The sequence below is a fragment of the Pinus tabuliformis genome, chromosome X, assembly GCF_031772625.1.
Source record: "Pinus tabuliformis cultivar Carrire ecotype Pingquan chromosome X, CPIR1, whole genome shotgun sequence".
Classification (NCBI taxonomy): Eukaryota; Viridiplantae; Streptophyta; class Pinopsida; order Pinales; family Pinaceae; genus Pinus; species Pinus tabuliformis.
The window spans coordinates 965,989,598-966,006,875 of NC_142308.1; the positions used below are offsets into that span (position 1 = coordinate 965,989,598).

General features: G+C 36.8%; 2 protein-coding genes across 2 annotated transcripts; one reads left to right on the forward strand and one right to left on the reverse strand.

The window, feature by feature from the left end:
• Positions 1–4,485: 4,485 nt before the first annotated feature.
• On the reverse strand, positions 4,486–12,593 carry LOC149142941 (alpha-bisabolene synthase-like). The gene is made up of 12 exons (XM_089446503.1): positions 12,371–12,593; positions 11,911–12,226; positions 11,262–11,448; positions 10,940–11,154; positions 6,949–7,069; positions 6,742–6,854; positions 6,383–6,609; positions 6,176–6,288; positions 5,966–6,064; positions 5,641–5,856; positions 5,336–5,474; positions 4,486–5,201 (listed from the first exon to the last, which is right to left on the reverse strand). Exons 1-12 carry the CDS (start codon positions 12,512–12,514, stop codon positions 4,644–4,646), a joined length of 2,448 nt encoding a protein of 815 aa, XP_089302629.1. The 5' UTR covers positions 12,515–12,593; the 3' UTR covers positions 4,486–4,643.
• Positions 8,691–10,711, forward strand: LOC149142942 (uncharacterized). The gene has a single exon (XM_089446502.1). The coding sequence runs from the start codon at positions 8,693–8,695 to the stop codon at positions 10,334–10,336; it is 1,644 nt and encodes a 547-aa protein (XP_089302628.1). The 5' UTR covers positions 8,691–8,692; the 3' UTR covers positions 10,337–10,711.
• Positions 12,594–17,278: the final 4,685 nt, after the last annotated feature.

Genomic DNA, 17,278 nt, shown 5'->3' on the forward strand with positions numbered 1-17,278 from the left:
CTTGGGGTTTTATAATTCATCCCTTCGTTTTTTAATATCAATCCGTGAGGTTTATCAATATAATGGTTCATATTTCTAGGGTATAATATTATTCATGAGGTTTATAATATTAATTCTAAGGTTTAATATAAATCCCTAGGGTTTATATTCATGATCAACCATACACAACTATGGTCCATTGCCACATTGTGACAAAGATTGTCGCAATATGAAAATCAACCATGGTCAACCATGGTCAAATGTACATTGTGATAAATATTGTCTCAATACAAAAATCAACGATGGTAAACATGGTCAACCATGTTTATTTTTGGGTTTATGATATTTGTCTTGAGTTTAACATACCTAGGGTTTATAATATAAATCCATTGGGTCCATGGCTCAACGTCGCAATGTAACAAAGATTGTCTCAATATGAAAATCAACCATGGTGAAACATGGTGAGGCATTTTCCAACAATTCATTGTGAGAAAGGTTGCCCCACTATGAAAATCAATCATGGTCAACCATAGTCCAATGTCACATTGTGACAAATATTTTGTCAATATGAAAATCAACCATGGTCAACCATGTTTATTTTTGGGTTTATAATATTTATCTTAGGGTTTAGATACCTTGGGTTTATAATATTTATCCATTTTGTTTAATATAATAAGGTTAAATATAAATCCCTTAGGTTTATAATCATGTTCAACCATGAACAACCATGTTTCATTGTCACATTGTGAAAAACATTGTCTCAATATGAAAACCAACTGTGGTCAACCATGGTCAAATGTCACATTGTGACAAAGATTGCCTTAATATGAAAATCAACCATTGTAAAACATGGCCAATCATGTTTATTTTAGGGTTTATATTATTTATCTTATGGTTTATATACCCAGGGTTTATAATATTAATCCCGTGGTCAATCATGGTCAATAACCATTGTCACATTATGGAGAATACTTTCTCTTGGTCCAATGTCACATCGTGACAACCATGGTCATCCATGGTCAACCATGTTCCAACATTGTTATCCCATGAATCAAAAATAAACAAGCATGAGGAATATTTCAAAAATGCATTCAACTTATAGGCTTCTATGTCATGAGGAAGAAGAGGACCAACACCAAGAAGAAGAGGTAGGAACAATAGAAGCAACAATCGGAGAAAACATTCACAACAAGAAAGGAGATCTGATCAAAATCCTCACAAGTCAAGGAGGGGAAACAATAGAAGTTTACAATCATATCAAAGGTATGAGAAATGAAAAATCAAGTCCTATTATTGTAATAATATGGGTCATTATGCACATGCATGCAGAAAGAACAAAATTTATCTTAACGGAAAAGGTGAAAACTATACTTCTGAGAAGACAGAAGAATATTTATTCCTTAAAAGTAACACTTCTCATGAATTATATAATGAAATATGGTTTATAAACAGACAATGTAGAAATTGTATGACATGAAACCAAAGCATAATTAAAACTATGGATGGTAAATATTATTAACGCAATGAAATAGTAAACCCAACAGATTAATAGTAAAAAGTGAGGGGATTATAAATCCAAGGGAATGATATTAAACCCAAAGATTCTCTCAACCTGAATATCAACCATAGTCAACCATGGTCAAGCATAGTCCAACATCGCATTGTGAGAAAGGTTGTCTCAATACGAAAATAAGCATGGTCAACCATAGTCCAACGCCACATTGTGAGAAAGGTTGTCTCAATATTAAAATAAATCATGGTCAACCATAATCAAACATCCCATTGTGACAAAGATTTTGTCAATATGAAAATTAGTCGTGGTCAACCATGGTCAATCATGTTTATTTTAGGGTTTGTAGTTTTTATGTTGGGGTTTATATACCTTAGGTTTATAACACTTATCCCTTGGGTTTAATATTATTCCCTTAGGTTTATAATCCCTTGGATTTTTAGTATTAATCCCTTGGGTTTATAATATCAATCCCTTGGGTTTATCAATCTAAGGGTTCATATTCCTAGGGTATAATAGCTTTCATAAAGTTTATAATATTAATCCTAAGGTTTAATATAAATCCCTTGGGTTTATAATGATTGTCAACCATGCACAACCATGGTCCAATGTCGCACTGTGAGAAAGATTGTCTCAAAATGAAAATAAACCATGGTAAAACATGCTCAACCATGTTTATTTTAGGGTTTATAGTATTTGTATTAGGGTTTATATACCTAAGGTTTATAATTGTAATTTTTTGGGTTTATCCCTCAGGTCCATGATCCAACGTCACATTGTGACAAATATTGTCTCAATATGAAAATCAACCATAGTCAACCATTGTCCAATTTTGCATTGTGAGAAATGTTGTCTCAATATGAAAATCAATCATAATTAACCATAGTCCAGCGTCATATTATCACAGAGATTTTGTTAATATGAAAATCAACCATGGTCAACCATGTATATTTTAGGGTTTATAATATATTTCTTAGGGTTTATATATCTTGGGTTTATAGTAGTTATCGCTTGGAATTTATATTATTCCCTTGGTATTATATTCCCTTTTGTTTTTAATATTTATCCCTTGGGCTTGTTATTCCCTTGGATTTATAATATTTATCTTAGGGTTTATATACCTTGGGTTTATAATATTAATCCCTTAGGTTTAATATTGTTCCCTTGGGTTTATAATACCTTGGCATTTTAGAATGAATCCCTTGGGTTTATGAATATAAGGGTTCATATTCCTAGGGTATAATATTATTCATAAGGTTTATAATATTAACCCTAAGGTTTAATATAAATCCTTAGGGTTTATATTCATAGTCAACCATGTGGAACCATGGTTCATTGTCACACTGTGAAAAAGATTGTCTCAATATGAAAATCAACCATGAGAAACCACAAGCAAATGTCACATTGTGACAAATATTGTATCAATATGAAAATCAACCATGGTAAAACATAGTCAACCATGTTTATTTTAGGGTTTATAGTCTTTTTCTTAGGATTTTGCATACCAAGGGTCAAACATGGTTAACCATTTTTCAACATTTCATTATGAGAAAGGTTGTCTCAATATGAAAATCAATCATGGTCAACCATAGTCCAATGTCACATTGTGACAAACAATTTTTCAATATGAAAATCAACCATGGTCAACCATGGGGTTTATATATCTTAGGTTTATAATATTTATCCCTTGAGTTTAATATATTAAGGTTTAATATAAATCCCTTAGGTTTATAATCACGGTCAACCATACACAACCATCTTCCATATTGTGATAAATATTGTCTCAATATAGAAATCAACCATAATGAACCATGGTAAAATGTCTCATTATGACAAAGATTTTCTCAAAATGAAAATAAATCACGGTAAAAACATCACCAACCATGTTTATTTTAGGGTTTATAGTATTTATCTTAGCTTTTATATGCATATGGTTTATAATATTAATCCCCTGGGTTGATCCCTTAGTCTTAATATTTCTTCCTTGGGTTTATAATCCCTTGGGTTTTTAGTATTAATTCCCTGGGTTTATTATAACCTTTAGTTTATAATATTAATCCATTGGGGGTATTAATCTAAGGGTTCGCTTTCCTAGGGTATAATATTATTCATAGGGTTTAGTATTAACCCCTTAGTATTATTTCCTTGGCTTTAATACTAATAATAATAATTAATAGTAGTAATAATAACAATTATAATTATAATTATAATAATAGTAATAATGATCATAATAATTGACATATATCAACCATATTTACTAACACATTATAAACCTCAAGGTTTTTAGCATTAGTCCCTTGTATTAATATTATTCCCTTGGGTTTATAATTCCTTTGATTTTTTGTATTTATTCCTTGGGTTAATATTGCTACCTCCAGTTTATAATCCCTTCTAGTTTTATATTAAACCCAAGGGATTGATATTATAAACCCAAGGGATTATAAATCCAAGATATTAATATTAAAACTCAAGGGATTATAAACCCCAACGTTTTTGGTATTAATCCCTTGTTATTTTTATTGTTATAAATTTATCATTAGTATATACAAATAAAGCTCTTAGCTATATCAACCACATTAATATTTTTAATGTGGTTTTGCTAATAGATTAATGTATATTAATATACATTACTATATATCAACGTACTTTAATTAATATACATTAGTATTCATAACAATAATATATCTACATTAAAATACATTAATACACAATATACATTTAAATACATTAATATATTAATTCATATGTACATTTCATATATATAAATAGAAAATATTGTATATAGAAGTTTATATAGATTTATTCCATTATTAATGTGTTTTTATAAATATAATTATTATATATTTATCATCCTTAATTCACCACATTTATTTATTATTTATGTAATTCTACTGATAATGAGCATGATTGATTTAATGTTCTTTCCTATTTTGTAATTGATTCACATCGCCCAGCATACTGTAAATTAATCATTAGCATAATATTTCATAAGGGAAGGTTTATGTGGAAGGCTAACAATGGCTTTCGGATATATATGGAAAGGTAACGATGGCTTTAGAAAGAGAAGGAACTGGAAATTCGACGATACAACACGGAATTATTTGTTTTCTCTCCACAGCCTCTACATCGAATCGATCATTGTCATATCAGGCCGTTAGAGTGAGAGCGGTTCAATAAGACACTCTTTAATGTGATCCTTCACCTCCCATTTGGAAATGCCGAACCCATCTCCGTCCTTGAATATCACCATCGTCACCCTCGTCTCATAAAAAATCATCTTCTTGCACGCCAATGGCACATGATCGTCGGCCTTCAGAAACTCCCTTGTCAGCTCCTTCACTGCCGCCTCGAGAATGCCATAGATGTGATTCAGAGCCTCCTCTTCTTTACATCCAGGGTGATCTTTCATGTAACATTCAATGCTGGAAGCCAATTCTCCACGAGCCTTCTCGGCTTTATATGTCTTTGTGTCATCCGCCAGGCGAGAAATGAGGTTATTCAGCTCTGTAAGAACACGCCTCCCTGGATAATCCACTTTCTCCAACGCCTCTTGCGACAGCAGTTGCCCGTCCATTATCAACACTCCACTCAGCAGAAGTATACGTTGACCGATCGAAGTGATCCCATTCTTGATGTACTCGTCCAAGCTAGGCACATACTCAGCAGCTAACCACTCAGCTTCTTCGTAATAACCCAGAAGATAATCCTCCCACTGTTCCATATCAATGGATCCAGATATTAATATAAAAATCAGTATCAAACCCCATGTTATTCAATTAATACAGAAATCCTTTGTCTTAAAAGCCTTGTATGCATGTATTAACAAAACAATTCAATTCTACTTACTCCCTTTCTGAAAAAGCTAACCAATTCACGCCCTTGTTCCTTCTCTGCCTCCCAAGCAACTTCGTGAACTATGTCATAATATATTTTGTAACATAGTTTCATATAGTCTGGAAGGTTTTCTGTATAAGAAAGGTCCCACCTGAAAAAGTTGAGCCAACATAACTTAATTATCATCATAATCATCTAGGATGCTGGACTTATCCCTTAATTTGTATAACCTTGTGTTTCATTAGCTGCAGCGTCATGTAATAGAAACAAAGTGGTCTGCAATGCAATGTGATCCAATCGTGATGACCTGTCCCTACCTTCTGACAGCCTCAGTGAATAGCTTCAATTCACCAAGGGTTCCATATGTGTCGTACATATCGTCCAGAACAGTCTGCAAACAAGCAACTTTGGTAAAGAGGAATCTGCATTTGGCATACTGGGGCTCATACGTACCCGCCGCTATTAAGAAGTAGAATTCCAGAGGCCTCTCCCTAGCAAAGGTGAAGAGAGGCAACCCAGAATCTCTAAACCAGCTGTGATGAGCATGCAGAATCAGGCACGATCAGGACATCTAATGATCGAGATGGCTTAAATTTTGCAGGTGAAACGGTTATAATTTTCTTTTTTACTACTATTAGTTACCTGGTGACATTCTTCATCTCTTCTTGGTGGATGGACTGGACAATGTTGAAATCCAACTTTGCCAACTCCAAAATCTTTTCGTTGTTCACGTAGGGCAGCCTGAAATTAGAATACGCAGGACCCTCTCAGTCCCATAATATATAGTATTATATTTATGAGGAAGAAACGAAAGTGCAGGTTATGCAATTATTATATAATGCCCAAAATTACTTGTAAACGCTTTTTCCTAAACGTGCATAATCTGGACGATACGCTTGACAGTATCTCTTTGCTTCCACTCTGGGGACACTGGCATGCCATGAAGTCTTCAGCGTGTATTTAATCTGGCAGTGGCAAAGGAAAAAAAAAAAAGGAATTCATCCAATCCTTTGTATCAAGCAAACAAGCGACAAGTATATGTATGTTGTGTCCAGTTACCTCTTCGCTTAGGTTTTGCCTGTGGTTCCATGCGCTGAAAGTCTCACTTTTATTAAGAGCTTCTGTCAAATATTGAGTAGTGAAGCTTTTAGTTTCATCTAAAATGTTTTCTCCTGGGAATACTAGCTGGGAAGCTCTATAAAGGATCAACATGCTCTCTACATCTTTGTTGAAGTGACCGGTCGAGCAACGGAATTGCCCATCATCTTTGAAGTTCTCGAAAACGGCTGGTAATAAAACGATGTTCAAATGTTAGAGCATGGAACAGCTAATGATGTGTGGAAAAATCCAGGGCACACTTTTTGCTATTATCTTGAAGCATCTCTTTAGATAGAAAATTAAGTAAAATTGATACCTACCTGGAGATACGTTGTAACGATGCACACGAAGCAGCCGAAATCCCAAAGCGGTGGTCTCAAGATCTGCTATGGGGTTCAGGCTTCCCCACCCAATTCCTCGATCATTCCAATGTCTGTAAGAGATAGATTTTGCCAATTTTACACTCAAGGATTTTTCAGAGGAAATATGGATCCTTAAGCTAGTAAAATATAATTTTCTATTGATACCTGTAAACATAATCCAGAGCTTCCTTGATTTCCTTTTCAAAATGTCTGTCGATTCCAAGGCGTTCAACATTATCCACGATCAGGAGGCGTTCCATCAGATCTACTGGATACAGGCATGGAACTGGAGTGTGGAGGGATAAAATCAATATATTAAAATGTGAAAATTGTTGGTGTACATGCACTAGCTGTAGACTAGCCGTAGACTTAGACTAGCTGTAGTTAACTCATTGCTTGCATGCATGCGGCACAGCACACTTAGCTTTAGTTAGCTTCAGTTATTGCATGCACAACTAAGCTTAACATTAGTTGCTTTTGTATTTATTCTCAACCTCATAATGTAGAATTCAGTTTTCATTCTTCTAAATTCTTGCTCGCTTTCTTCTTTGCCTTGCAAGCTTGTTATTGTTTTACAGATCTAGATCTATCTGTGTTTCTCACAAATCTTACATGGTATCAGAGCACAGGGATTTGTAAATCAGTGCACAAGCAATTTATTTGCAGGTTCAGAAGATTGAAGCAACAAGACAGAATGGAGTCTAAATTTGAGTTTCCACAATCGGCAATTCTCACTCCATATAACTATTTCGAATGGAAGCCAAAGATTCAACTTCATCTCAGAAGTAGAGGCTTATTTCGAATAACCATGGAAACGGAAGTTGAACCAACATCGGCAGTGGAGAAATCAAGATATTTCAATCGCATGGACGAGGCCTTCGGCATCCTATGTTTATCTATTTCTCCAGAACTGCTATTTCATGTTGAATCATGTTCAACTCCAAATCAGGTATGGAAAATTTTGGAAGAATTGTTTGGAAAACAAGATGAAATGCAAGGTCACATTCTCGAAAATGAGTTAAACTCATTAGATCCGAGAAACTTTGAGAACATTCAAGATTTTTTCACAAGGTATAAAGCTTTGTTGGTGCAGCTGAATGGATGCGGGATCGACAAATCCAAGCAAGAAAGGCAGTTGATTCTTTCCATTTTATCAAAACTTGGTCCAGAGTATGCAGTATTCGTTTCTACATTCCACTCAGTCAGATCTGCAACTGGTGCAGATTGGAAGCCTCCCTCACTGGATACTTTTATTCAGTCTTTGATGCATGAGCAAGATAAGCTCATCAAAATGGGCACACTTAAAAATTCCAAAGCGCATGCACTCACTGTGCATGCAAAAGGAAAGGCAAATCCTAGATCCCCCGATGGATCATCTGGCTCAAAGGAAAGGAAAGGAACGAAAGGAAAATCAATGTGCAATTATTGCCACCGTGGTTTTCATCCTGAATCTGCATGCATGAAGAAGACTATAGATCTTATGGCGCAGACACTCCAGCAATACAATCTTGAAGACCACATTCCTGAGAATGCTAAGAGGAAGTCTGAGGAAAAGGCACCCGATCCAAGAGAAAAAGCACGTCATCCAAGAGGTAACGGGCATGCTTTGATTGCTCTTCATTCTGCACCACAAGAATGGATCATCGATTCAGGAGCTTCACATCATATGGCTTCTTCAAAGGAATCCTTTTCCTTTCTGCATGCATACTCAGGTCCTCCCATCCTCATGGGGGATAATTCTGCAGTTGCAGCAACTGGGCAAGGAAGAGTGCAATTCAAAGATGGAAGTTTTGAAAATGTCTTGCATACTCCCAGGCTCGCTGTGAATCTTCTCTCAGTGTATCAGATGACGCACACAGGCAGCGGAAGGAAAGTGGAATTTACGCCAGATTTCGTGAGCATTTACGACATGCAAACCAATTTGAAGATTGCATCTGGCAAGGTAAATGATCAATCTCGTCTGTATACATTTTCTGATTTTGTTCCTCAAACCCCTGTTAGACCACCAGTTGTTGAACATCGAGATCAGACTTCTGCACAAAAATGGCGCAGCATGAGTGATATCTTTGATAATCCTGCCTCCATCCCTCTATTTGAGGAAACTCCGCAAGCACTCTTAACTATGAAGCCATCCACGCCCATGCATGCTTATATAATGCATGGATCTGATCCACAAAATCTTTCAAGCTCCAGTGATTCCAGCAAGCCTAATTATAAGTCCCTCGCATTCAAGGCAATGGGGAACGATTTGACTAGAACAGACCACGAGAATGGCATGGCTGGGACTGAGGAGGACTCTAGCTCATCACCTGCGGCCGCTTCATTTTTGTTGCCGGACAAGGCAGGGCTGGAAAAAATGGGGAATGGAATCAACGCTGGCCCCTCACAGAACACGCAGTGCAAGCTGGCGTCGTCCCAATACAAGGGCGTGGTCGCGCAGCCCAACGGGCGTTGGGGCGCACAAACCTACGACGAAGAACTTGACAAGGACGACACAACCTCCTTTGCGGCGTATCCCGACATCGCGTGGTCGACAACAACAGAACGCCGCGAGCACCTGTTCGACAAGGCGGTCACGCCCAACGACGTGGGGAAGCTGAACCGTCTCGTTATTCCGAGGCAATACGCCGAGAAATACCTTCCACTCGACCAGGCATCGATTCACGACAAGGGGAAGGGTGTCCTGCCATTTTCAAGGAGCTGCAGCACAAGTAGCGGAGAAACGAAGGGGAACGGTCTATTTTGCTCCTTACCATTTTCGAGAAGCCATTTTACAGCAGAACGTAAGCACAAGGCGGCGGCCTCTGCGTTTTGTTACAGAAGCAGGTCAGTTAGTGCTCGGTGCACGTCCAAGGAAGTTTATGATACTGAAACTATCTATAGTTTAGAAGGTGATATGTTAGCTGGCCCACCGGCTCCAGCTGGGTCTGTAAAAGAGTCTTCTGTACAAGAGCCATCTGTTGGTTCGTCAGGAATCTTTCAACGCATGGGAGCTGTGTCGAGTTGTGAGGAGGAGTTAACGCGAGTGATTCCCAAATGGTTTGCCAAAGTCAATTCCAAGACTGGCACACCCTTGAACGCATCCATTTTTTCTCGGAATCTGCACTGCGGCAATAGCGCTGTTGCAGCAGCCCAAGTCGTTGACCGAGATCAACGAGGTCGCGATTTCGAAACTCGTGGCTCTCAATCCGACGCAAAAGATCTGCAGGCTCGTCTCCAAGACCCACATTTTCTGTACGACGCTTCATCAGGGAGGGACGGAAAGAATTTTGTCATGGTTGTTGCAGGCTTATCCATACTGTCTGTGATCGGTGCTTGGTGCAGTTTTCTTACTTTGCTTTACATGGGTTTTATGGTTTCTTTGACATTGCCCGCCCTTTACCATAAATACGAAGACAAGATTGATCGCTTTGTAGATAGAGCCAGCGTGGAAGTTAAGAGACCCTACGTGCATATTTCAGATAAAGTCACTGTGGCAAAGAAGAAACTATACATTTGGTTCGATGACAGAGTGTTGAGAAAGATTCTATGGCGTCGAGTGAAGCCAGAATAAATCTTTCAATACGGGAAATCCTTTCCTTTGTTTTCTCAACAATTTTTTTTTTTTCCTGCGTGAAAACTATCATATAACAGCATTGAGAGGAAGCTTTGAATTCCTGCCACTCACTTTTCTTTTTTTTTGCATTGGGTACCTAAAATGGCCATGTTGCCGGGACCCATTCATTATTACATCACACTCACCTAAGTTACGGTTAAGGGGGGGTGTTGGTGTACATGCACTAGCTGTAGACTAGCCGTAGACTTAGACTAGCTGTAGTTAACTCATTGCTTGCATGCATGCGGCACAGCACACTTAGCTTTAGTTAGCTTCAGTTATTGCATGCACAACTAAGCTTAACATTAGTTGCTTTTGTATTTATTCTCAACCTCATAATGTAGAATTCAGTTTTCATTCTTCTAAATTCTTGCTCGCTTTCTTCTTTGCCTTGCAAGCTTGTTATTGTTTTACAGATCTAGATCTATCTGTGTTTCTCACAAATCTTGTTTCTCACAAATCTTACAAAAATTAAACAGAAAAAGGAAGGGGTAATAAATCAATATTTTAAAATGAAGAAGTAAACGGAAAATGGTGGTGACAGGCTCAGGTAATACTTACCAGAACTACTGCCAAACTTAGTCAGCACGCTGTTCAAGAACTCAAGGCATTTCATGTCTCCAGTGTGCATGAAGACGCAGGCAGTAGAAGCAGGTGAGCCTGAGAAAGACCCATCTTGGATTTGAACATCAACTATTGTTTCCCAGTCGACCATATCTTGTATGCCCTCCAAAGATGACAACAATGTTCCGCCATGAATTTCGTCCCTGGAGAGACCGCAAACCAGAATTAACATCCATTTATTAGAATATGCATGGCAAGAAATATGGTACAATTTTTGTGTTAAATAAACAATACATGGATTAGGAGGAGGAACTCTGACTTGGCTAATCTCTTCTGCCGTTTCGTTTGCAGCAGACGTATATAAGGCAGGTCGTAAGGAAGTGCGAGGTGGAGAAATTGAGCTTCTCTCAACAAAGAAGGAAAAATGATCTCAAAATCTGTGACCAAGCTGTCTTGATCTCCTTCGTCCTTTATTACTTGCATGTTTTTCTTTATGAATTCAATACCTACATACATTACCATGCACATCAGGGTCCAGATTAATGGCAATTACATCATCAGGTTGTTGCAAGTTCTATATAAAATAGTATAAGTCTGGGAATATTGTAAATGGATTTTAAGTATGAAATTGAAGTTGGTGATGATACTTGTTTTTATATTGTTTATATTTTTTTAGAGAGTTCCAGATTTTTACACTGAGTTCTAGAGATTTGAATAGAGGTAAGAGTTTTAGAGATTTGAATAGAAGTAAGATTACAGTAAATGGATTTCAAACACCAGAACTCAAAAAACATGAATTAATAATAAAACTTGCTTTCATGATTATATTAATAGATTAATTAAAAAAACTTATAACAATCTGAAATTCTACAAATTGCTAATTAATTCTATTAACTCTTACCCTGCTCTACTGGCACATCCGCAACTTTCCATCCTACAAATTGCTAATTAATTCTATTAACTCTTACCCTGATCTACTTGCACATCCGCAACTTTCCATTTATGGAGCGCAAGAACACAAGAAAGAGTGGCAAGCAAGCGGTCGGACAGTAGAAAGTGCGACTCAGTCCCCCATGAACCATCTTTTAATTGATTTTTCAAAATCCATTCAACTGTCTGGGGAAATTGAGGGCAAGCAGAGCCATCAATGGAAGGCACCCTGGCTACCCATGCTGTGTCATAAGCAGATGGACTAATCATTGATTCTCCACCTCCAATCGCAGCACTAAGCATCACCTTAAGCTCGCCAATAAGTGTCTCCGCACGTTCTGTGTAACTAGAATCCTGTTCCATTGACACAACCCAATAAGTACTGGTCATGACCAGCGCTACAATATATGTATAATTCATTTGATCAGAAATGAAATGCGATAAAATGGTCATAGAAAAATTGTGCAGTGAATCGAATGAGAGGAAGAATTTACTGACATTGAAAGGCGATTTAAGAGAATGTACGAAGTCATAACCCCAGACATTGGGATGAGGATTGGCCGTCCTTCGGATCAAGTTGTTGCTGGCCAACCCACAAGACAGAGTAGAAGCTGCTCCCGCTTTAACAGAAACGCTAGCCATTTGAAATTCTTCGAAGTGGCTAAGACTAGTTAAATGCAGAGTTGTAATGGCAAACAAATTTTTGATTGATTGGCTTGGCTTCTGGACACACTGATTTGAACTTGACACTTTAGTACTACCTATATATAGGGCCAACGTTTCCAGATTTGAGAAATAGAATCATGGAAGTAGGTAAGTTGCACGCGAGGCGGACAAAAGGAAAGTACGAAAAATAGGCTTAAACTACGGAACTGACGTCACTGCTTCGCTAAATCCCGTAGGGGAGAGTTTATACGAATATTAATTGGTGACCATGATTAACTAAAAGTAGGCTTAAATTACGTAACTGACTTTACTGCTGCGCTAAATGCCGAAGGGAAGAGTTTATACGAATATTAATTGGTGACCATGAGAGATTCGGTGAAAGTTTATATAAATATTCATTTGTGAATTATTTCCTGCCCACGAGATTCAAACATTTCTTTTGGTATTATCAAATCAAAGTCGAATTTGTCCATTTGTGAATTATTTCCTGCCCACGATTGCTCATTTGTGAATTATTTCCTGCCCACGAGATTGAAAAATTTCTTTTGGTATTATCCAATCAAAGTCGAGTTTGTCCATTTGTGAATTATTTTCTGCGCACGAGATTGAAACATTTCTTTTGGTATTTTTAAATCAAAGTCGAGGGGCACGACGTAATTATTTTACGCGCCATTCTCATCGATTGCCACTCCCTTACCTATTCCTATGTCATTCATTTCGTCACGCAACTAGAAGCGAAATCAAACTTTACAATTTCCTTTTCTATTACTATCATATCCAAATAACGATTTGCTATTTCGAGCTATAAGTTATATCATAACGCCCTTCAGCCAAATTTCCGGCACAGTTTTTCTCTTATTGTTCTGCTTCAATGTCATATTTCCAAATCAAAGCTTTAGTAATTAAAATAATATTAAAACCCTTAATCTGCCGGTATAATTACAAACATGAAATTAAAATAATGTTAAACCTTTACCCTTCCGGTATAATTACAGACAAAGACATATTTTGTTGCTGGAAACTCGTCACAGTGATGATTGGTTATGTGTTTGGTGAGGTGATCGGTTGGTAAAACTTTTCAAGTAATCTCGTCACACTACTTCATGCAATGTCCAAATATTGTGAATTTTGTTGGCCTTCGCCACCGGATTAGTCAGCAGAACTTTTCTACTAGCTAAATCTCGTGAATTTTGTAAACATCACTAGAATAGTTTATTAAGAAAGAATGGAAAGCCTCTAGTTTATTGAGAAAGAATGGAAAGCCAAAAAGGGGTGCAGACATTACTCTTCTCAATATTTAAAATAGTTAAATAGATTATACTATAAACATTACTAATAAATGGCTGAAGTAGAACTTGACAACTATGGAGTAGAACTGAAGTAAAACTTAACTATTTATGACACCTAGCAGACAAGAGAATCAAATGTGATGACACCTAGCTGACAATGAGATTAATATCTCAACATTCCCTCCTAAACCGAACTGTTTATGACATCTAGCACACAAGAGAATCATATATGATGACACCTAGCTGACAGTGAGATTAATATCTTTGCATCCCCTCCTAATCTCAAGTGTTACATGTAGAGACACTTACAATGCCTAATTGTTCTCATTGAAATTCAAATACATTCTTTCCCAATGGCTTTCTAAGGATATCTACAAGATCTTTGGAACCTCAAAAAGCAAGTACTATGTCCCCATCATTGACAAACTCACTGATGAAATGAAAACGTGTGTCAATGTGCTTGCTCTTTTTGCAGGAAAAAATGTTTTTTGATTAAAAAAATTGCTGAACTGTTATCACAGTAAATTGGATTTGGCTCCTTCTGAAGATTTGAAATATCTGTCAATAATCTTCTCAACCATAATGCTTGACAAGGAGCTGAATTTGTTGCTACATACTCTGCATCTCTAGAAGATATTGAAATGATTGACTATTTCTTGGATGCCCATGAAATTTGAGTGGTTCCAAGATGAAAAACATACCCTGAGGTTCTTTTGCAATAATCTAAACTCTATGCATAATCACTGTCTGTATAACCTAGAAGTGAACAATTTTCAGAATGTGTACAATATACCTTAACATCATTTTTGCAACCTTCCAATGAGAAATCTTAGGTGACTACATAAACCTGGAGACAAAACTTGTTGCAAACATAATATCAGGTCTAGTTGCAGTTAGATACAACAAACTACCAACTAGACTTTTATACAATGTGGGATCAACAGGTGGTGCTATATCTTCTTTGCTCATTTTGGTGCCTTGAGCAATTGGTGTATCAACAGGTTTGCAATTGGTCATTTTGAACTTTTGGATGATGTCGGTGGCATATTTTTGTTGACTAATAAATATTTCATTACTAGATTGGTGGATTTCAATGCCTAAGAAGTATTTCATGACCCCTAGATTTGTCATGTCAAACTCTATTTACATTGCTGCTTTGAAGTCTTCTAACATCATATTTCCAATATAAAGAAGATCATCTACATAAAGGTATACAATAATAATTTTACCTTCATGAGTTTTGGTATACTAAGTTGACTCATGACTGCTTCTACAAAAACCACTTTTGATGAGATAGGTGTCGATGCGACCGTACCAAGCTCGTGGAGCTTGTTTCAAAACATAAAAGGCTTTCCTCAATCTGTATACCTTATGCTCCTATACTGTAACTTCAAAACCAAGAAGTTGTTGTACATAAACTTCTTCCTGCAATATATCATTTAGGAAGGCAAATTTTACATCAAAGCTTATATACTTTCCATTTGTGTTGAGCGATTGTGGACAAAATGGTTATGGCAGTGTCTAACATTACTACTGGAGCAAAGCTTTCACCATAGTCGACACGAAATTGTTGTGAGAATCCTTTGGCAACCAACCTTGCCTTATGTTTCTCAATCTCTCCTTTTTCATTCATCTTGGTCTTATATACCCATTTTACACCAATTCTGGTTGTCTCTTGGGAGATTAGCTAATTCCCATGTTTGGTTCTTCTCTATCGCAACAATTTCTTGGTTCATTGCACCAACCCATTTCTTTTCTTTAACTGCTTCTTCAAAATTGGTTGGCTGAGATGAAATAAATGCAAACATATTTTATTGGTCAAACTCATGCTCCTACTCATATATTTCTCTGATGCTTCTTATTTTCGGATTGTATTATAAAGATGTTGAACCAATGGTGGATTCACTACTTGAAGATGTACCATTTTCGGAATGGTAAGGCTCTTCTTGAACCTGCAATATTTGTGGTTGTGGTGGATAAAAATATTGATTTGAAGATTCATCAACATTTATTTTTAAAGAATTTGATCTCTCTACATAAAACAAACTTCTTGGTAACTTGATTATAAAGTATGTAGGCCTTTGACTTCTCACTATAACCTACGAAAGTACATCTTTCACTCCTATCATCAAACTTCTTTCTTAGCTGCTCAAGAACATGTGAAAATGTTACCGATCCAAAAATTCTAAAATGAGATACAATTATCTTTCACCATCTAATGCTTCTTGAGCCATTGTATTTGTTATCACTGTAAAACTTCCTTAAAAAATTTGGACAACTTACATGGTTTCTCAATTCTTGTATCAGTCATGGTCAAGTCATGGTGAAGTCATTTTTATGTTTTAGAGTCTAAGTCATAGGGTTAGAGTCTCATGTCCATCTTCAAATAAAGTTTGATAGCTTCATTCCATGTCCTAGAAGCCTCACCATGTGTTTAGAGGTCATATCTCACATCATTTTGGAGAAATTTTGAAACTAGCTATGAATCCACGTTTTCGTAGCTTAGATAGTGTAAAAATCCTATTTTGCGCTATGAAATCAGTGTTTTTGTAGCGCGCTACAAAACCCTTGAAGCAGCATGTTTCAACAGAAAAATTGTGTTTACTAGTTAACTTCCAGAAGTGTTCATGAGCATCTGAGAAATTAATTTTGCAAACTGAAAGAGGCTTTTCTTTCTAACATGCTAAAATACAAAAACCTCTTTCAGTTTCTTCGAATTCGTTCTGAGGTGGGAGGAATTTATGGTTAAACTTGCGCTACGAAACTGCTGAAAGTCAAGCTTTGTCTTCTGGTTTTAGCAGTCTTTTTCAAGATCAGTTTTTGGTTACAGGAAGACGTATTTTGGAATTCTGAGGGAGGTTTCTCTTCATAAACTCTCCAGATACAATAACCTATCTCACTTTATTCATAAGTGTTTTCAGTTGGGAGATACTAAGCTTTCATTGAGACCCTACTTTGAGAAAACAGATTTTTCCTGTTTGCCACGTGTTTTTCAAGGACAGTTTCTGGACAGCTGGAGAAATGTTTTAAAAACCCAGTAGAGGTTTTTGTTCTGGACAACATGGGCTACAAAAACCTCCTTCAGTTTCGTAAAATGTGTCATGGATGAAGAGATAAAGGCTCTGTCCCACGTGCCAATTTTCAAGGATCTAAACCTAAAAACAGGGAAACATGTTCCCTAATTTCTAGGGTTTGTCATCAGCAGTTGGGTGACCACGTGGGAGGCTTCATCAAATTAGACTTCATGAGGTTGTAGCTGTCAAAGAATGCTTTAAATGCTTAGATAAGGTTGTTGTAATCATAATAATGAGTTACACTCCTAATTGTATTAGGTCACTAGCACTCCTAGTTAACAGCTAGTTCTAATTAATGGTTTGTTTTATGGTTAGAATATGTGTCACTGATGGAAAATTCGAATTATCTTGATGGGAGATGATGGAATCCTAATTGT